General features: G+C 30.6%; 1 protein-coding gene across 4 annotated transcripts; it reads right to left on the reverse strand.

The window, feature by feature from the left end:
• Positions 1–523: 523 nt before the first annotated feature.
• On the reverse strand, positions 524–20,493 carry LOC134692840 (mitofusin-2-like). 4 transcript variants are annotated; one of them, XM_063553436.1, is made up of 17 exons: positions 20,347–20,493; positions 19,031–19,293; positions 18,261–18,375; positions 17,566–17,728; positions 16,740–16,861; positions 16,092–16,200; positions 15,222–15,326; positions 14,332–14,485; positions 13,656–13,723; positions 12,619–12,740; positions 11,959–12,190; positions 11,486–11,588; positions 9,524–9,744; positions 8,565–8,714; positions 7,583–7,779; positions 5,118–5,252; positions 524–4,053 (listed from the first exon to the last, which is right to left on the reverse strand). In XM_063553436.1, exons 2-17 carry the CDS (start codon positions 19,233–19,235, stop codon positions 3,984–3,986), a joined length of 2,271 nt encoding a protein of 756 aa, XP_063409506.1. In that variant the 5' UTR covers positions 19,236–19,293; positions 20,347–20,493; the 3' UTR covers positions 524–3,983. The 4 variants fall into 4 exon arrangements, with proteins under 4 accessions (XP_063409506.1, XP_063409508.1, XP_063409507.1 ...); XM_063553438.1 differs by lacking the exon at positions 11,486–11,588 and adding an exon at positions 10,889–10,991 and having other exon boundaries at positions 19,031–19,264; positions 20,347–20,492; XM_063553437.1 differs by lacking the exon at positions 11,486–11,588 and adding an exon at positions 10,889–10,991 and having other exon boundaries at positions 20,392–20,491.
• Positions 20,494–22,350: the final 1,857 nt, after the last annotated feature.

The following is a 22,350-nucleotide window of genomic DNA, read 5'->3' on the forward strand; positions in this document are numbered from 1 at the left end:
TCTTTGCATACAAACTGTTTGATAATTTATGATTTGTTGAACATTTGAATTAGTCAATTATCTCTTATATGCCATTATAGGTATCATATGTTTATTTTTTTCAGTACAATACACCATAATGTGTTGCTTTGACATGCAATGATTGTCATTTTTTTTTTTAAATTAAAACAAAAGAGCTATGCCTGCTTAAAATTGTGGAATTCAACATGATATAAAGCAATGAGGTCATGAATAAGTGTTGACTTCCTAAACCAAAATATCCTTATTTACAGTATGATTAATATCCCGTAATCTTTTGTAGTCTCTTTAACAATTTAGAGATTGACAAATACACTAGTCTATTAATTGTTGAAGACTGCATGTTACACCTTCTAGATGTCTTTTGGTTACTATTGTTGGGTTGCTGTCTCCTTGGAGAACAGTACAACAGACAACATCAATCACAAGCATAAGTTCATGAACCAGTTGCTTCAATGAACTTGATGAAATGGAGGCATGATAACTTATTAAATTAACACGAAAATAATAATCAAATTTATTTATAACATTAATAGCACTTATTCAATATAAACATCACAATTATGTATAAACTGAAATGGATATGAAATGTCACAGCAAAGAATGATTTAAATACTCAGAAAAAGAATATTTAAAGAAAAAACAACATAGATTTATATATAAAATAAGATTAACTCTTTAACAAAATCCAGAAAACATACAAAATAGTTTGTAGATATAAGTTCTCAATTCTGTGGATTCATTATTATTCGTTGGATACCAATTTTCATGAATGTCAGGGGTAATGGTGACCCACGAAATTAAATGTTCAACCAAAGACAAATTTCCAATAGGTTTGTATGCAAACTTCCACAAAACCATGAAATTAAATATACATAAAGATGTAAGTTTTCCTTAATCCATGAAAATTGGTACCCACGAAAATAAGTGAATCCACAATAATTAAAAACTGTTACAACAACCTAATACACTTATTTAACAGAAAAGAATATAAAAGATCCGAAAAATATTTGATGGGAAGTTTAAAATATACTAATATTTCATGCATTTACTGTGATTAGAAAATGATTTGTTACCTTATAAATATTGCATTAAATAAATAAATAGAGGGGATAAAACTATATCTAATTTCTGAAGAAAATTTAAACAAACTGGTGATAATTGGGTAATATTTTTTATGTTATCATTAATTACATAGAGATTTAAAAGTTGGTCAATTGCACAGCGTAACCTTTCAAATAAAGACCTTATCAAAGTGAAAACAGTGATAATATATCAATACTTTGTAAAAAGGTTAATAAATTTTACAAAAATTCTAGAGTAAATATTATATCATGTTAAAGGAGGGAAGGGTGATGAAAACAGAGTGGTCAAATATGACACTGATGACCATAATGGCAACAAGGTTGGTTGTTGTTGGCTTTGAATATATTACAATGAGCACAAATAAATATCGATAAAATCATTCAGACATGTACAATTTCATTTCATCAATAAAAATTTCATTACTTCTATGAACAATTTCATAACTCTTATACGAACACTTTCATTACTTTTATGAACAATTTCATTAATTCTGTAAACAATTCCATTACTTCTATGAACGATTTCATTATTTCTGTAAACAATTTCATTACTTTTATGAACAATTTCATTACTTTTACAAACAATTTCATTACTTCTATGAACAATTTTTATTATTTCTATGAACAATTTTATTATTTCTGTGAACAATTTCATTATTTCTATGAGCAATTTCATTACTTCTATGAACAATTTAATTATTTCTATGAACAATTTCATTATTTCTATGAACGATTTCATTACTTCTATGAACAATTTCATTATTCCTATGAACAATTTCATTATTCCTATGAACAATTTTAATAATTCTATGAACAATTTCATTACTTTTATGGACAATTTCATTATTTCTGTGAACAATTTCATTACTTCTATGAACAATTTCATTATTTCTATGAACAATTTCATTTTTTTCTATGAACAATTTCATAAATCTAGGATCAATTTCATTACTTCTTTGAACAATTTCATAAATCTAGGATCAATTTCATTACTTCTTTGAACAATTTCGTTATTTCTATAATTTTATTATTTCTATTAAAAATGTCTTCACTTTATGAACAATTCCAGTACTTCTATGAACAAATTTCATTATTTCTAAAAACAATTTCATATTTCTAGGAACTATTTGAAAACAAATTAAATAACAAAATACATAATAAATAGAATATAAAGGGCTTTATTTGGTTAAGAAAAAGTTATGCATAATAGTATGAGATTTGTATAATTGATACTAATGTTTGCAAATGATCTATGGATTAATTTCTTTATTAAAGAGATCAGATTAGTTATGTTAGTATAACTGATATTACTAACAAAAATAATCTATTCCTTAATCCCAAATTAAAAATATTCCTTGTTGAAAGTTTTGGACATCTAATATTAGTACCAGAGGCAAAATATGTATTTATATTGGTTATAAATATGCTAAATGATGAAAACCACTAAATCATACCACAAGCTCCTTTTTAACGTGTCGTATTACATACTATAAACAATTACACATTACAGTTATTCAAATTCATACAATACAGCACTTACAATTATGAACAAATCATGAACACATTACATATGAACAACCAACCTTTATATATATTATGAATATGTGAATCTTATTCATTAATGTGAAACTAAGAAATACTAATGTAAAAAGAAATCACTTTTTTTCTGTCACTTTCCTTCATTAAAGACAGAAGAAAAGATATTCAATGTTGTCTGACTGTACAGATAAGGATTAAATTTTCAAAGTATGTTATATTGATTTCTTATTTAAGGTGGTACCTAACACTACAGGGAGATAACTCTGTAAAATCAGCTAAACGTTTTAATCACATTGTATTGTTAAGAAATAGTAAGCTTCTCAATGATATAAATCAGTGTTGGTCATACTGCTATCTATATCCAATGAAATTTTTCTGGGAAAGTGTGTGGTTTTAAGTTTTTTGAAATTTTTATATTTTTGTCAGAGGGTCGAAGTATAAGTTTTGTCAAAATTTTATGAAAATTAAAATAGCCAAATTAATTTTAGTCAAGGTGCTTTTTACCATCTTTACATCAAGTGGAAAAATTTCACCCAAGAGTCATTATAAACAAATGATCAATGGACGTAAAAATGTCAAAAACAAAAAAAAACATATTTATATACAATTATATAACAAATGTTAATTAAAACAAACTAACTAATATATTATGGACATTAAGACCCACTTATGGCATCAAAATATGAAGGTTTTATATAAACAAACATGATAAAATTATGCATTATGTTTTTGTAACAATGGTAAAAAGAGCAATTTTTCAAGTTTATTTGCTTCATAAAAAATACAGAGAACATCTTGTCACAGTTTTTGTAGACTTTTGAACTTGTTTGTGCCAGATATTGAGAATTTAACTTAATTTATGTCCTTTTTAAAAAGCATCCATGCATTTATTACAATAACACTCTTCTTCAAATTCCAAAATTCTATGCAAATGACTTTTTATCTAAGTCTGTTATGAAATTACATGCAATAATTATAGAAGTTATTTTAAATAAATAAACAAATCTCACTAACCATCAATATCATGTTTTTAATAGATTTATGTAACCATGGTAACAATCTTTAGTCAAATAAATATATTTATAAAAACTGCTATCAATTTTATACGAATTTCTGAAATTTAAAATGTTGCTAGGCAGCCAATGGATTGGTTGATATAAGTATAAACTAAATAGACAAGATCACAAATTATTTAAGGCAAGACTATCGTTTATATGAAGGGTGGCCTTTGCAGTGCTGTACTAATAATAGCAATTTCTTACATACCAAATTAAATGAACATATTCTAAAAGTACAATAAGCATAAATTAGTTTCACATAAACTTTCCTGGTAAGCTGAGGCTAATCATACTTCTGAAGAAACTCTTCAATAAACGTATTCAGTTCTTTATCCAACCAATCAGCCTTGTTCCTGTAAAATAAACATGAATAAATATGAAAGATATATAATCAATCCATCCAAGGAATAGAGCTTGTATAGCTGTTTTCATCATGGCAGTCAATAGCAGGCATTAGCTGTTACTGTGGATTCATTTATTTTTGTGGGTACAAATTTACATGGATTGCAGAAACCTTGCATTTTCATGGATATGTGATTTCGTGGTTCTGCCAGAGTCTGTATACAACTTCATAGACATTTGTATTTCAATGAACATTAAAATTCGTGGTTCCCCTGTACCCATATCATATTTTTAATAAATTTATGTAACCATGGTAACAATCTTTTATAGTCAAATAAATATCAATTTTATACAAATTTCTGAAATTTAAAATGTTGCAAGGCAGCCAATGAGATTGGTTGTTATAATTTATAAATGTAATTTAAACCCACCAAAAATTGGTATCCAACAAATAATAATGAATCCACATTAAGTGTTTTCCTTGCTGTGTCCTGTGTATATGCCTGTCTAAGTCAGGAGCCTGTGAATCATTGGTTGTCATTTGTTGCTGTATATCATTTTTAGTTTGCTTCTTACATAAATAAACCCATTTGAATATTGGTTTATATTTGTCATGTAAGTACCATTGATAGCTTGCGGTGGCAATTTGTTATAAAGGCAATTACAGCACATCTTCTTATATTCATATACTACAAATGAGAAAGACCAGGTCTATTTTGAATTAGCAGTAAGTATTTGGGACATTGTTAACTATGGTTGAAAGTAGCTATTACAATGAATAGTCTGCATACTATGGATTCATATATTTTTGTAGGTACCAATTTTCATTGTGAGGAAAATGTTCCAATTCATGGATATTTAATTTCCTGGTCTTAGCAAAGTCTGCATATACTTCTTTATACAATTTGAAAGTCATCGAATATTTAATTCCTGGTTCCCCTATACCCACTAAATCAACAAAAATTGGTATCCAACAAATAAAAAGGAATCCACAGTAAATAAATGTTAACCCAATATTTGCGCAAGATATGATGAAACTATCTCCTGAACTGACTGTCACTATACTATGATGTACCTGAGACTCTTGGCGGTTTTAGAAGTATCTTCTAATCTTCTGATTTCTTTGTCCAGTTTCAGTATGTCGTCTTTAAGGTTGTGTTTAGACTGATCAACAGTGTTACAAAGTCGGGCAAAAGTTGATGACAATTCCCTGTAAAAATAAATATTCCTTTAGGCCACACCAATTTGATTCCTTGTTCGACGGACCCGCCCGCACCTATTTTTTTCAAAACAGATTTTTTTTATTTTTATTATATTCCCGCTTCCCGCATCCGGAAATGAAATCATGTCCATTTCCCGCACCGTTTTTTTTTGTAAATATTATATAAAGATCTCAACATTTGTTTTTTAAAATCACAGTCTAGCCTTTATATATAACGATTAAAACTGTATCAGCACCCCACAACACTGTAAATATCTGCAAGAATATTTGTTTCAGCATTAAACCAATTTATTCCAAGCGGGAGTGCTCCGATATAAATAGAAATACCAGTACAGAACAAAACGTTGGTTTCTTTCCCCCTAACTTATATTCCCTATAAAGAAAATGTTCGTTGTTAAAATAAAGTACAAAGAACTTCTGAAGGATTTGCCTTCAACAGCAATTATAATGTATGGTGACGGTCATACCCGCTGCAGGTTTGTGCACCTGTCCTGGTTGATTCAGGGACCTGTCGTTCAGCAGTTATAGTTTGTTGATGTGCATGGTTCATTGGTATTTCCCCGATTGGAAATATAATTCAGATCGTTGTTTTCCTGTTCGAATTGTGTACAATACTAAGTTGTGGTCCCTTATAGCTTGCTGGTTTGGTCTTGATCAAAGCTCTGTGTAAAAGGCCGTACTTTGACCTATGTTTGTTATTATCAGGTTGGGATCAACCCTCCCTCAGTCTGGCTCAGACAAGGGCCTTGAAGGGGTCATTTTACCATGTTTACTGTTGTAGAAAAGAAAATCGAAATACTAAGGATTTGTACAGTGCTACTATACAAAACCGTTGACAACTTAGAATTTTTTACTCAAAAAGAGGAGAATGCATTATATTTTAAACAACTTTTCTGAAAGAGGGATGGGTCCACTTACTTTGAATAATATTGAACTGTTATAAAAGTAAATGTGTTTAAAACATGGTTAAAGTCCAGGAACATTACAAAATTCTTGGACATGTTTTGACCATTTAATACCAAATATTATAGTTCTTTGGGAAAATATAAGCCCTTTTGTACTTAAAGTGTTTTTACAAAAAAAAATATATATTATATTAAACTTATTTTGACCCCTCATAAAAGGGATATGCATAACATTAAGGGGTTGTTCTGAACCTGATTATGACTTGGATGGAGAATTGTCTCATTGTCAGTCACACATACATAGACCAGATTTAATTATTCAATTATTTCTTGTTGAACAGGGTAAAAATACTTCATAAATTAAAGAGATGTCAAGGTACAAGTGATAGATCAAGTTTTAATATAGTCAAAACCTACTATTTTATGTTTACAAAAAAAAATTATAATCGCTCGCCTTTACTTTTTAAGCTTCGCCTCAAAAATTTGCAAATTAAATATTTTTTTATTAAAATTTTCAAATCGCTCGCTCGCCCCAATTTTTGGAGTCCAAAAATCCGTAGAACAAGAAATTAAATTGGTGTGGCCTTAATACTCTTGTGACAAATATTTGATATACATGTAATTATTGCTGTAAATAAAACTGCAGGTATATAGCTTTGTAACTCATCATTGTAGACTCACATACATCAGCTCCATATGTGAAGGAGTTTAGAAAACTAGAGGCTCTAAAAAAAAGACTGTTGCGCCTTGATTTATGTGCATGATTTCCTCTTTAATGTCTCAATTATAAGTTTCTATCTATCTATTATAATTTTGAAATATATATTAAAGACAAAAATGAAAAAAAATATGGTAAAAATCATCATCAAAGGACAATAACTCTTGTAAGGAGTTGGCTGATGATCGTGACAATGTGAAATTATTTTAAGAACTTGTCTTGCTGACCATTTTTGCAGTTTAATTAATGTATCACTTATAAATTTAAAAGATAATAGGCAATAAACAGCTGCACCATTTGCAAAAACCAAATAAACACTGAACTTAATGGTTCAATCAATCAATTTGGTAATTGTTACTAAATTCGTAAATGTTACCCAATTCAGATATTTACAGAACTGTTATATATTGGATGAGAAAAGATCCTAGTTTATAATTTTCAGGACGATTTATATTCAATCTATTTTCCTACTCACAAAGGTCACAAAAATAAATAGCAAGGTCACAAAAAAAAATGGCTTGCAAAAATAAATGTTACCCAATTCAGAGATTTACAGAACTGTTATATCTTGGATGAGAAAAGATCCTAGTTTATAATTTTCAGGATGATTTATATACAATCTATTTTCCTACTCACAAAGGTCACACAAATAAATAGCTCGCAAAAATAAGTTGGTTTTCAGTTTTAATACATACTGTTGTACTTGGTGACTACAGTTAGAACTTGTCAGATCTACGATCAGTCTGAGTTTACTAGCTGCATATTCCACATATTGACTTTTAAATCTCCTCTCCTTGGCTTTATTGGTCCAACTTAACCACTCATAAAGGTATAACATACAATATAATGACCCTACTGCTGCAACAACCTTCCATCCAGTTACCTTTAGGACCTGAAACGAAAAACTGGCTATATTAAACATTACTTTCTTTGGTTAGTGTGGTACCCAACACCTTGACTTAAATAAATTTGGCTGGTTTAATTTACAAAATATATTTACTCTAAACCTTTCACAAAAATATAAAAATTTCAAAAAATAGAACCACAAACCTTATCAGAAAAATTAAATTGGATATATAGCAGTTTGATAAACAGCAATTTAAATCATTGATTTTTTAATATTTCCCTAACAATAGAACGTCATTTTAAACATTTAGTTGATTTTTACAGAGTTATCTCCCTGTAGTATTAAGTACCCCTTAAAAGTGCTTACTAAGGAAAATGTAATCTAAAAAGTAATTATTGTGTAGCCACATAAACTAAAAGATATTATTCATTTTATTACTATGTCAAAAGCACTTTTCCTATTTTCAATATTAAGACTGTGCTGAGTTCCCATTTCCAAGGCCTTATTTTGCATAATTTAAAGCTAATGACAGCTTACTGTGGATTCATTTATTTTTGTTGGTATAAATTTTCGTGGATTGCTGGGATTCATTTATTTTCCTTGGTATCATTTTTTTTGGGTTGCTGAAAACTTTCATGATCGTTCGACATTTGATTTCGTGGTTTTGCCAATCCCTGTATACAGAGCCTATTAAATATATGTTATTCCTTGAACATTTGAATTCATCATTCACCTCTACCAATAAAACCCACGAAAATTGGTTTCCAACAAACAATAATGAATCCTCAGTACAACATGTAAACTCTCATTTTTCCAGAGTTTCTACTCACAAGTCCTGCAACAACAACACCTCCCATTGTAGACCGTGATGTAATGGTAGCAAACGTTGTAATGACTGACATCAGCACTTGACTGTCTTGTTGTTGTAGTTCAGCTCGGGGGGTCATTGGTGTACCAGAACTAGACATGGGTCTAGGAATCTGAAATATACAATGTTTTAAAATCCAATGAGTTGCAATTAGGTAAAGAATTTATGATGTTCTCTATTGTGGTATTATCAATGGAAGAGGTGCACTAATGGACCCTTTCCTCCTACATTAATTCATTTTGTATTACAAAACTGAACATCTTTTGCTTATAAATTTTCATAAATTGTGTGTGCAAAGTTTAAACTGAAATATCTTTGAAATATTAGGAAAATTAACAGAAGTTTTAGTCAAAAATTTTATTTCAAAGATGCATTTACTGTATCAGTATGGGTAAAAAAAATGTCTAAAATACATAGATAGATTATTTGTCTTCTGCGATGTTCTGGTTGTAGTGTTTAACGTATCTAAATTATTTTTTCTTGTACAGAAGACAAATAATCTATCTATGCATGCTCCCTCCATTAAGACATCCCATAAAAGAATGGTAACTTGCTGATAGGTTGGTAATCTTACAAAAATTATTCAACTGAGTTTTATTTTCAAACTTATGATAAAAAAAGATTAGTTAATTTTAGGAGATTTAGCTGGCCATAAAACTGATCATTGATATATAGTCCAAAATTTGTCAGATTCATGCACTTCACCTTTTTTATTTACCTTAGAGTTTGGTTTTTTGTTAATACTTGTTTGTTTATTCTATGTGATTATTCATATTTCCTTCTTAAAAACTACAAGCATAAAATTGAGAACGGAAATGGGGAATGCGTCACAGAGACAACAACCAGACAAAAAGCAGAAAACAGCCTAAGGCCACCAATGGGTACTTTGATCCTGGAAATAAACGTGGATCTGATACTTACATAATTTTGACCACCTCCTAGTGTGTGCTGTGTTCCTTTGTTCCCTAAGAATTTATACATTAAGGATGTTATTCCAAAAGAAAAACGAAACTGAATGTCTTCTTGGAACTCACAACATAAATTTCTACAGTCCAATTTATAAGCTATTTCAAAGTCTCTTTTAGGTAATGCGTTATTCAACTGTGCTCTTTCTTCATCTTTTAAAAGTGCTGCCAGGCGATCTACAATATAATTTTAACTTCATTAGTAAAAAAACTATAACTATCAAAAGTAAAAAACTAAATGATATTTAAAATGAATCTTTTTCAAGTTGTTTTCCAAAAAATTGAAATTAAAATATTGCTTGTAAGGAACCTCAAGGAACAGTAAGTAATTAAAATTTTTCTCAGACAGGTAAAATGCTGAAAATAAATTATTTGCCTACTTTTTCAAGGTTGTTTTCCTGGAAAAATCAAAGGAAAACCCAAATGATTTTTTGGAAAATTAAGAACATAATATATTTTAAGTACAACTTTTTTTTATTAAAACAAAGATATAGAAAAAAGATAATAAAAGAAAGGATTATATATTTTTCGTCTTTTACCAATTAAAAAGAACAAAACAGTATCCATTATAAATGATTCCACAACACTACAAAAAGCATGCTGCAGACATATACATATATGAGTGGTTGCTGTCTAATAAAAAGTGCCTCCAATGTTCCCCATTTGTATAATCTAGAACTGCATAATTGCTTTTGATAAGCAGGGGAATAAATAAATCAACATATGTATTGATATTTCAAACTTTTTTTATATAAGCACTCAAGGCTATTCCATTAAAATATATATGTGTGAGGGTAGGAAGGGATGTTTCAATGTTGAATGTGTGTCATGGGTCTTTGATTCTAATGCAAAATTATCTTAAATTTATTCTTGGTTGTAGAGATACAAGTCCCTTCATACTCTCCCACATACATTTTAATGGAATAACCCTAAAGCAAAAGCGATTTGGAATATTTTTGTGTCATGTTTACACCTTGTACACCCATATATTAGTACAGTATCATTTGAAAGATAATTATTTTACAGCTCTTCTATAAAAGGATGCAAAGCAAACTTTGATCAACTTGCTTGCTATGTTTGTTTGGATGTTTGTAAATAAAACATAGGAAGTCGGTTTCAGTCTGTATACTATAAATACTGGAATTTGATTGGACAATAAACATTAACTTCATTGCATGTCAATTTTTATTGTATCTTATATAAAACAGACTGAAACTCTGTCTACCTATTGTTTGAATACATCCAAGCAAACTGATCAAAGGTTTGCTTTGCATGCTTTTATAAAAGAGCTGTAAATTATTATTTCTGACGCTATGAATACCTGTCATTTCCTTTTGAGTAGTTTCCACATGCTGTTGTAATACATATGAACAACGCTGCTGTACGTTACGTCCTAACCCTTCTTCTACATGATTATGTAACTCCTATGATTAGAACCAATGAAATGATAAGATACATGCCATGTGACTTCTATGGATTCAATGCAAAATAAAAAGCACTATGAATGTCCATATTAATGACAAATAGGTTTTCTATAATTGTTTGGTTTTATACGTTTTGATTTTGCAAAATTTAAATGTCAACACAAACTGACTTCTGAATGCTTTTTTTTCTTCCATTGACTTATTATGTATATCTCACATTTTCAACTAAATTACAAACTGAGTGCTCATTATGTTATTTTTTCAGACACAAATCTGAACAAATGTTTCAGGGAGCATACACATAAATTTTGCAACGAAAGAAATTTCCTGTTTGATGTTTTTGCTTCAATTTCTTATATAACCAAAATTGAAATAACACATCAATGATATGAACATTCACAATTCTGCTAAATAGCTTCCATTAAACTTGGTATATAGTCATGCTACATCAATACAGCAGGGTCATAAGCCATATGACAAAATACCCATAATACCTGTGATTTCCTGTTGTGTTCTATTAAGCTTCTTTAGAACCTTTCCAGAACATTTGCCCTCTAAATTTCTACACAGAGTATGATCTATATACTTGTGTATCTCCTTCAAATATAATAATCATACAATAATCTATCTTTACCTTTTTATTGCATTTTGGGAAAATTGCAAAAATAATTTACTTGTGATGGGTCCCTCTGTTCCTAATGTATCAACTGCTTGTTTTGTTCAGAATAAATTTAAGAATATTAAACTTGTTCCATTATTATAAATATCATGACTCAGAAAATTTTAAACTTCAGTGACAAAATCTTAATGGTAAACCGTTTTGTTCTCAGTTTGGCATGTTCTTTAAAAAAGCTTTAAATACTACATGTATGTCTTTTAGTAATTGTGTGGTTGCTGTCACATTTACGTTTACTCCACCCTATCTTTTAATCAGATAATATTCCCTTATTAATGAAAGAATCTTCACCTTTTTATAAACACTCAGCACTAAATTGTCTGGATGGAAAGGTCGATCAAAGTCATCAACAAGGGCAGATAACCGTTTAATTTCATCATTGAGAGCAAATGATACATTTCTCTCCACTTCCTCTACCATGACCTTTATCTTGTCTTTAATTTCCTCGGTCAATAGATCAAGTTGTTTATCTAAATATTCTAATTCATCAGCTGTTTCTTGTCTTCTATGAGCCTGGTCCTCACTAAAAAAAATAAAATACTTTCTGTAGGTTTGAAAGTTTGCCATCATACCTAAAAAGTGCAATCTTTGAAGAATTTTAACATGTTTAATCCTGCAAATAAATAAAGTAATTCAATAGTCAGTTCTAATTAAAACTTTATGATGTGCATTTGCAGGAGTAAAAGCTAAGATTGATAAATTAGGCTATCATGGCTATAAAGGCATTTATAATGTTCCAGGTTTTGCAGACACATCTTCCTGTAGAAAGTTACTATTTCAGCTTGAGCCAGGTAAAATGTGAATCAGTTTAGAAGTAAAATGTGAATCAGTTTAGAAGTAAAATGTGAATCAGTTTAGAAGTAAAATGTGAATCAGTTTAGAAGTAAAATGTGAATCAGTTTAGAAGAAAAATGATCTATTCCATTACTCATTAAAGAACTCAAATCTTACCAAGCTTGTAAACATTCAGTATAAGTTCTCTCCATAATATCTTTTAGATCTGCAGTAATTTTCTTCCCTCTTTCTGAATGGGTTTGAAATTTTGTATGTACAGCTGATTGAGAAATGCACACCTGAAAATAAGGGATTTTCAATAGAATGAAAATCATGAAATATTATAATGATTCATTTATTTCCTTGTTTTCAAGTTCCAATAGGGAACATACTTTATATAATTATTTCCATGAGTGCGAAGTCATAAATTTCAAGGTTTCAAAATCTTGACATATTTTTTGTCAAAGATATAAGATATGTCGGGAGAAAAATTTTTGTTAATGATGATATGAATAGATTAACCAATGCTGTAGTTTGCCTGTTTTAAAGATGTGTGCTACTGCCTCATTAGTGATGTGCTTGCTTTGAGTACAGCAAGTTGTGGTTGGATTCTTGTCAGGTAAAATTTCCTTTTTGCTTCTTCTACTCTAAGCACATGGCATAGACTGGTTAGCTTGGGTGAAAATAAAGTTTCTAGTTACTTTGTTCACTAGAAAGTTAAAAGTTTGACTAGACATGTGTGTCTTATAAGTAATATGTTTCACTGCTGACCCCCTATGGATCCATAGAGGGTTAGTAAAATCCATAGGGTGTGAGGCCGGAGGGCGGAATTCCTTATGAATTTCATTCACCCTCTATGGATCCGTAGGGGGTCAGTAGTTTTAAACCGTATAAGGAATTTATTGGACTCTGGACTTTGCATGCTGCGTTTTGTTCAAAAATAAGCAATGAAACACAACAACATTAATAGACGTCGTCACCATTAACGCGTCATGAACCTCTTACAGTCTCATAGGGGGTCACCACATGACGGTGTTTAACCAATCACAACGTGATAAATTATCTGTGGTCCAATAAAGTATAATGTACGGTTCATATGCATTATATAGCATCAATATATCCAGTATTGTTGAACATGTTCCTATACTGATTATGCTTGAAATATTTCCTAAAATTATTAATGCGTTATCTATGTAGATCTGAAAATAACAAACCTCAAAAGCTCTCTCAAAATTGGCAAAGGCAAATAACCGCTCAGCAAAATTCTTCTGTAATGATCCAGCTGTAACAATAAATTTCAAGTTTGAGGATTATATATTCATTTTGTGTTGTAATTTTGATTGATTGCTTACAATCTTGTTATTTATTCTATACTTTCATACTTCAGATTAAACTTTTGTCATATCTAATGTATATAAGACATTTTGTTTATAATAATCCAATATCTATTGAAATTCAGACAATTTATTGTTTAACCAATGTGAATAATAGCTACTGAACAGTTGAATGATAAATGTGTTCACTCTGACAGAAAGACTGATTGTGATCTTCTAATATCTACTATAAACTTTTCAAATCAGTTGTAAGACTATCAATCAAAGAAGTTGACATATATTGGTATAACAGGTGAATCTATGAGCTGCTTCTTATCATAATGATACCCCTGCCCCACTAAAAGTATAAGGTAAACAGGAAGTTGTTGAGTGATAAATCAGAAAACACATCACACTGACTGAGTTTAGCTGACTCATATAAATGATGAAACTGAATTTCAGAAATCCTTGTAATGTAGTTCCTGAGAAAGATTTGACAAATATATTCATTGGTGTTACGAATTGACTGACAGATGTAAAACAGTATACAGGGGGGTGACAAAATATTGTGACATACTTGGTGTTGGTGTTTGACTGTCTTCATGAAGCCTACTGATCAATGCCTCTTTGGCCGAAACAAAGAAAATTCTATTGGTGGCTTCCTGTTTATCAGCTACTTTCAGTTCATCTGTCAGGAACTGGGTATTTCTGGTATAATGTTGCTCTTTTACCTGAAATGCATTAATATAATCTTAACTAGAACACACCTGTTACTTCTTATTTTGAAAAGAAGACTAAATTAAATTCTGTCTGTCTGAACTTTGACACGACAGTCTACATGCATTCAAGTAGCTATCTTTTAAGAAGTTCAGCTGCAAAAGTCATGTAGGATAATTTGTTTTGTATATGAAGAGTTAAGGTATTTTGACTTAAGACCGCTTTGAAACTATTTTCTCTCTCATTTTATTAAATACAGATATCTAATAAAATCTAATAATGATCAGTTCAACCAATGCAGTTGTCACATTAAAACTACAGGTTGCCCATTATACACACAATCAAACTTTCCTTATTTTCTGTTATTAGACAATAATTTAATTTTGAATGTAACACGTCTTTCGACTGGCTGACGTTATTTTGTTATTAGCCCATAGACATAATTTAGTCATGCGACGGTGACGTCATCAACGTTTTTCATAGTTTTCTACAGTTTAAAAATTAATTTAGAATTAAATTATAAGAAATGACTGTATTATTTTTTTCTGTCTATTCGAAATAACATTAAAAATGTGATGCACGCTGTTAAATAACCCGCTACGCTCATTCATAGACAGAAACAATATTACAGTCATTCCTTAATGGTAACAAATTATTCATGTATGAAAGGTTAATTAAAAACTTTGAATATATTTTCTCTCTTTGACCTCTGACATTGAATTTGATTAACATTTTAATAAATATCATTACCTCGTCTGCATCCTCCTCGTTAACTGACACGTCCCATCTGTTTTGTAAAATAAATATGTTGGGTTTGGATAATCGGGAGCTCACTTTGTGGAAAAAGTTCTTCTCCTGAAATGCACAAATATAAAATTAGAAAATCTGTTTTACGAGTAATCTTATATCCCTATTGGATCTCTATATAAATTTTTAAAGATAAATATATATTTTTACCATGCAATAGTTTCAAACAAAAGATTGTAAAATTACAGGAAACTTGTTGTTCTTATATTCATATGTTTAGTGTCATTGATAGGGTTTTCAAAGGTTGATTACTCACAATAAATTCAATCAAGAACGGACCATAACATTCTAATTATAGATTATCGGTGATCATCTCAACAAGATTGATTTTCTCGCTTGAGCCGGGACAGCGAAAAAGAGAAAAGCAATGGAGTTGAGATGAACAATGATAATCTTTTTATCGCTATTTTACCTATGACGACGTTGTCAATTTCATTAGCAACGCCACATGCATGCTTAGTTTATAGCGATAATTTTCCATCTCAAGCAAGTAGCATGATATGAAAATTATCACTAAAAACATCAAAGGAAAAATGCACAAAAATAGCGATAATAGTAAATATCCAATGTGATCTCCATTTTGCGATGAAAACAACATAGTAAAAACTGAAAGGGATTGGAAAATCATGTTAAGGACTGTATTGTGACCTATAGTTGTTTTAACTTCTACAGCATTTTGTTTTTGGTTGAGAGTTGTCTCATGGGCAGTCATACCACATCATCTTAAAAAAAAATCAAGTTTCTTTCATTCATTCACATTAAACACAAAGAACAATCTCCCTATTATTATATAAAGTAGAATATTTAGCTTACAGTTTGCATGAGTGTCGATTCTGCATTGCCAACTAAGACAAAAACATCAGCATCCAGACAGAATTGGTCAATCCAGGAGTCTAAATCTGGTGTGACATCTATTCCAGGACTGAAACAAACATTAGTTACTTTCACGTTTAGAAATTAACATACAAAAGATCATGACCAACACACTGAAATATTTTGACTGCTTTTCTTTTGAAAGATCAAGAATGCATGTTGTTCAGTAGTTGTCGTTTGTTGATGTTGTTCATAAGTGTTTCTCGCTTCTTGTTTTTTATATAGATTAGACTGTTGGATTTCCCGTTTGAATTGTTTTACACTAGTAATTTTGGGGCCCTTTATAGCTTGCTGTGAGCCAAGGCTCTGTGTTGAAGACTGTACTTTGACCTATAAAGGTTTACTTTTACAAATTGTGACTTGGATGGAGAGTTGTCTCATTGGCACTCATACAGGGTTATAATCGCAATAATTAAAACTTGCATTTTGAAATTTTTTATATGAATGAAACAGGATATTTCTGAATATCACATATTAGTCTAAAATGACAAAATTGCAATAATAAATGTATGCAATAATATCTGAATTTACATTATGTCATTTCATAGATCACTAACAAATTCAAACTTAGAAAATCTTCTGCAATACCTGTCTACAAAGACAACATCTTCTTTTAGCAGACGACACTTCTCTTTTGGCCATACAATCCGAATCAATGAATTCTCTTTAAGTTTCATGGTACTCAGGGCTGAGGCTAACTGCTTGATTGACTGAAAGATGTAAACATATAAAAAACTAAATATTCAACAAGTATTTGAAATCATTTTAGTAATTTTATTTGTTATTGAAATGAAAGGAGAATATGGGTACAGAAACCCAGACACAAAATAATTTATTTATTACACTTTTAGTTGTTACTTTATGATATGGTATAAAAATCAACCAAAACTATTGATTTGTTTTGGCCCCAGATGACTTTTAAAATCATGAAAATGTTTGTATTATTCAAAAAGATCCAAATGATCTCCCTTTGGTGCAAAAAATTGCATTAAAATTCAAATATCTCTTTTAACTCATCCGTGACCTTTATCTTTTTATTATTTTTTTCTCAAATAAGCTGAAATTAAACTAAAAGATTGTAAAATTTAAGCAATTTCTGCAATTTACTTCTTTGTTTATTTAGATTACAAATGCATGAATGTCAATGTATGTATACGTTTTTTGCTTAATACCAAGTGTGTTGAATATATCCTGTTTTTACCTCCAAATTGAAGAGTTTGAGTGCTACCATTGGTATAGAATGATGTATTCAGAATAGGCGTGACTTTGATCTACTGATAGATGGCGTAACATTGTTATCACAAATGTTGGCTTAATTTGCCAAGGATGGTGAGGAGAGAAGTGGATTGTTACCCTTGGCTAGCGAAGATGGTGAGCCCCTTTAATATTGTTGATGTTATTAACAAAGACATACACTAATACTTTTAGGATCTTCTGAGTCATCTGTTAATAAAAACCCTTCTGAGGCCTCTGTTCCTTCTACTTGTAAAAAGCAATTTGTCGTGTGTCCAATACCACTTGGTAAAATCTTACTCCTTAACATAGCATTGATAGTGGTACTTTTCCCGTTAGAAGTTCTGAAAGAAAAGTTAACATTCAACATAGTTTATCCAGCAATATTCTACACATACACATATAGCATTGATCAGATACACTTTTACAGAATCCAAATAAATGTTTCCTGTTAACTTGTTCCTTGGGGTGTTTCATTATATCATATATAGGAGCACAAGAATGAATTTGATATTTGTAGCGTAATATTGGTGTGTATCTTAGTTCAGTGGAAATGTAGGTAATTTTTTGGATTTTGTTTAAAGGTTTACCTTTTTTGAAGGAGCCATAGGCATCTTGTATCTTTAAATGAAACAGTCAATATCATTAATGGATCTTTTGGAAATATATTTCTGGGTACAAAATGTTTCCGTTCATTTTGATGAACCTTTTTATGTTTAACATGTATATCCAAACAATGTTCATTTAATCAAAAACTAATGCAATAGCTTCAAATACATTGTCAAACAAATTTCGCTTTTAGTTGCCACATCACAAAAAAGATTCCCTTTACCTACTTTTGACATTTTGGGAAAAACAAGTCATTCCTATCCATACCTGCCAAAAAATACGACTTTCATGTGGTCTCTGGCCAGTTTTTCTATGATACCATTTACCATCCCTAGAAAGCCATGGACAACTTGATATTCTTCATTTTCTTCACCTTTGGTTTCTGTTAAAGAAAAAACATGCTATGACATAGAAAAAATAAAATTTCTAATTCAGTGAACATTTGAATTTCTTTAAGATTGTCCCTAAGTGGATATTGGAGTGCCAGTAAATTACATTTGAATCGTAAAATCAGCAGGTATTTTTTTCTTCAATCCATTGATCAGATACCTCGCATGACTCAAACCGGGGATAAGTGGAATACTTTACTAGATGGTTATTAAAATATAAAATGATTTTCCATTAAAAAATATTCCATCATTAACAATGATTAAAAAGATTAGGTTAGATTGTTAAACTCTATTTACAAATGATTTAAAACAAAACCTCTACAACTGTGATATTCCTCTGACAATGAAACTGTTATTATTCCCTTACCAATAATGTGTTTTTCACTATTTACGAAAACAACCTGATTAATATTGTGACAAGACCACAGCAAATTATCCAAATACATTTTTGTACTTTTCAAATAAGCTTTTTCAGGTTAATTTTTTTACAGAACCAATTCAAGCAATCAGAATAGAAAACATTGTCATACATTTTTTGTACCACTGATTCAACCTTGAAAAAACATATGTAATATAATATTAGACCTACTATTGATTAAGCATAATGCTTTTGCTGCTGTTGCTTATAGATTAAATAGGTGGTATTACCTTGTAGAAAATGTTCAGCCTCCAACACATATTCTGCAATTCCTTTGAAAATGTCATTACTTTTACTTTTGGCTCTTGCAAAAAACTTGAGTGGTGAGGTTGGACGAGAGTTGTGTCCATTTCCTAAGCTTCTTGGAGTATCAGAGATATCTCCTTGTCCGAATTGACCTGGGTATGTGTCAGCGGTCCTCAGTGATCCGGACATTTTCTTTCCTGCCACTGCTATTTTGTATACTGTAAGTTGTTAAAATTTTCTGAGTAATCTACAATTATTAAAATTAATTTGTCTTTACAGGATCTTAAGAATATAAAAGTGAAATGAAAACTGTAACACTGTATCCATAATGATGGACTCTGAGTCAGAAATTTATTTAGTTTTGCCTTTTTCCCCACATCAAATTTGGGATTATAATATATTTAGGGAAAAAAATATAGGGGAAGAGTGTAGTATGATTTGAGGTTTTCTAACTGGTTGTGTTTTGGTAGATCTTCCATGGACGAGTCACTTAGAGTGCTGTTTTGGATCTAGAGATTGAGGATTTGAATCCTGCTTGTACTATTATACTTTTTCAATTTGAGTATTTGACCAGTGGAATAACCAGTCAGATTTAACTGTGACGGCAAAGGCTTTGAATAATTTTAAGTCTGCATTAAATGGCAAAAATTGGAACCATTTTTGGAGACGAGAAATCACATTACGAAACCCAAGATGTCTCAGCATGATGAGGGGTCAGTACGTAGAAGTTGTTGGCTTATATAACTACCCAAGAATAAAGGTATGGTACACTACTGGCAATTTAAATATGTGGAAAAATTATGGGTTGTCTCAATAGGGGGTTTTGGTCCCGCTTACTGTTTTGAAAGATTACCGCATCCCGTTTACACTATGTACATGATGTACGTAAGCAATTCTCATTTTTGTGTAAATTCCCGTGTCCTGTTGACTTCATTTTCTATTTTCATGGAAAATATTTTGACTTTCATGTGTCATGCCTAAAATAAATCGGCAAACCCACATCACACTTGGACCCCAATGAGACCCACACTCATGCTACTCAGCAAGTCTGCCTGGCAAAGTTTGGTTCAATGTCATAATCTACCGTGGTTAATCAATTCCTAGTTTAAATTCCCTATCGAATGTCTTGTTTTTGTCATTTATAATTATTAATCAGTTTCTAACTTTCATTTTATATGCATGTTTGAAGGACAACTGGGACACCAAAATGATCAAGTTTTGTTTTGTAAAATAAAAACCTGTTGATTTTTGTTTTGTCTTTTATAACATAGCTATCTTTAAAATTAATTTGTGTACGCACTTATTGGAATAAAGTTAATTATTTGAGATAGAAACACATGTTTACATCATTTTCGTCATTTTATAACAGGAGTCCAGGAGTCTGCATAGAGGTTAATGTATGGAAAACATCCGATGAGTCCGATTTATGGAACTGGACCTAAAACCAGGATGCATGGTTCGATCTTGGATCCAGGTGTTTAGAAAATAATATGAGGCAGGTGTTACCTGTTAATAAGGAGTAAGTCAATATTCACATAGATATTAAATGGCGATTGTTAATAAAATTATAAATACTGATCATTGCAAAATTAAAACTATAAATATTGATTAATATTAATCAAGGATTTGTATAGTAAGTCTATACTATACTATATTACTATACAAATCCTTGTATTAATATTGCAAAATTAAAACTACATGTACAGTAAAATGATTTAGTATTTTAAATCTTCTAATTAAGACCACCATTTATTTATACGTTTACAAGTTGTGACATATACTACCAAACGTCACTATAACTTAAAGCAAACAGTAACTTTTGAGATATCCTACAAAATCAATTTCACGACTGGAGTCTGAACAATTAGTATATTGTAAGTCTTTTACCGTCAGTGTTGCGTATTTGACTATTTTGAAATGAAAATTCGTTAGAGTTCCGCATAACCCAGTGTCTCGCCTACTTTTGCCGTTTATCGCATATTCAACAAAACTCAGTGAATGAGGAAAAAATCAATAAAAATATTCCTCTCGATACGATCATTTGAATGTAAGAAGCTTCTATCCAATATTGGTACAAATCCAGAATAGTTTATGTATCAAATAAATGTTTTAAAACTTAAACTGCAGGCTGTAATTCTGCAATATTAACTGGGAGAAAACTAAGTCCATTTATATTTCAATGTAAAATGCGGATAAACAGGTAAAAAATGTCCTTCTAGATACTAGCTTTTGATCAAAAACAAGAAGTTCTGTTCAAGTTTAGTACAAATCCAAGATAATTTAAGAAAGTTATTAAAATTTTAAAAACTTTAAACACAGAGTGGATGTAATGTTTCCCGGCAGAAAAACTAATTACATTTACAAGAAAAGCAGGAATTTTATTTTGTCCAAGTTTGAAAAAAACCCAGGATAGTTTAATAATTTTTTTCCAAGTAATTAAAAAAAATACAACCGCAGAGTGAATATCTATGGACGCCGCCGCCGCCGCCGCCGACGACGACGGACGGTATGACCGCCTATGTCTCGCCGGTTTTTCGACTAAAGTCGAAGGCTCGACAAAAAAAATTAACAAGAGAGATGAATTGAAATTGACCTTCAGAATAAATGACTTCAAAAAATGCCCTAACATATTTCTTATACTGTAACTAACTGTTGTGTACTAGATACTTCATAGATTCAACGTTGATTCTACTAACTGTTGTGTACTGGATACACTTGACTTGATACTTCATAGATTCAACGTTGATTCTACTAACTGTTGTATACTAGATACTTCATAGATTCAACGCTGATTCTACTAACTGTTGTGTACTGGATACACTTGACTTGATACTTCATAGATTCAACGTTGATTCTACTAACTGTTGTATACTAGATACTTCATAGATTCAACGTTGATTCTACTAACTGTTGTGTACTAGATACTTCATAGATTCAACGTTGATTCTACTAACTGTTGTGTACTAGATACTTCATAGATTCAACGTTGATTCTACTAACTGTTGTGTACTGGATACTTCATAGATTCAACGTTGATTCTACTAACTGTTGTGTACTAGATACTTCATAGATTCAACGTTGATTCTACTAACTGTTGTGTACTGGATACTTCATAGATTCAACGTTGATTCTACTAACTGTTGTGTACTGGATACTTCATAGATTCAACGTTGATTCTACTAACTGTTGTGTACTGGATACTTCATAGATTCAACGTTGATTCTACTAACTGTTGTGTACTGGATACTTCATAGATTCAACGTTGATTCTACTAACTGTTGTGTACTGGATACTTCATAGATTC

The sequence above is a fragment of the Mytilus trossulus genome, chromosome 12 (genome assembly GCF_036588685.1).
Source record: "Mytilus trossulus isolate FHL-02 chromosome 12, PNRI_Mtr1.1.1.hap1, whole genome shotgun sequence".
NCBI lineage: Eukaryota > Metazoa > Mollusca > Bivalvia > Mytilida > Mytilidae > Mytilus > Mytilus trossulus.

Excerpts from the sequence above, each read along its gene's own strand:
- LOC134692840 (XM_063553436.1), bottom strand. The coding sequence starts at position 19,235 with ATGTCCGGATCACTGAGGACCGCTGACACATACCCAGGTCAATTCGGA. Across the intron at positions 11,589-11,958 it reads TGCTGAGTGTTTATAAAAAG|GAGATACACAAGTATATAGA; the intron begins GTGAAGATTCTT and ends TTATATTTGAAG. Across the intron at positions 7,780-8,564 it reads GTGTTGTTGTTGCAGGACTT|GTCCTAAAGGTAACTGGATG; the intron begins GTGAGTAGAAAC and ends TTTTCGTTTCAG.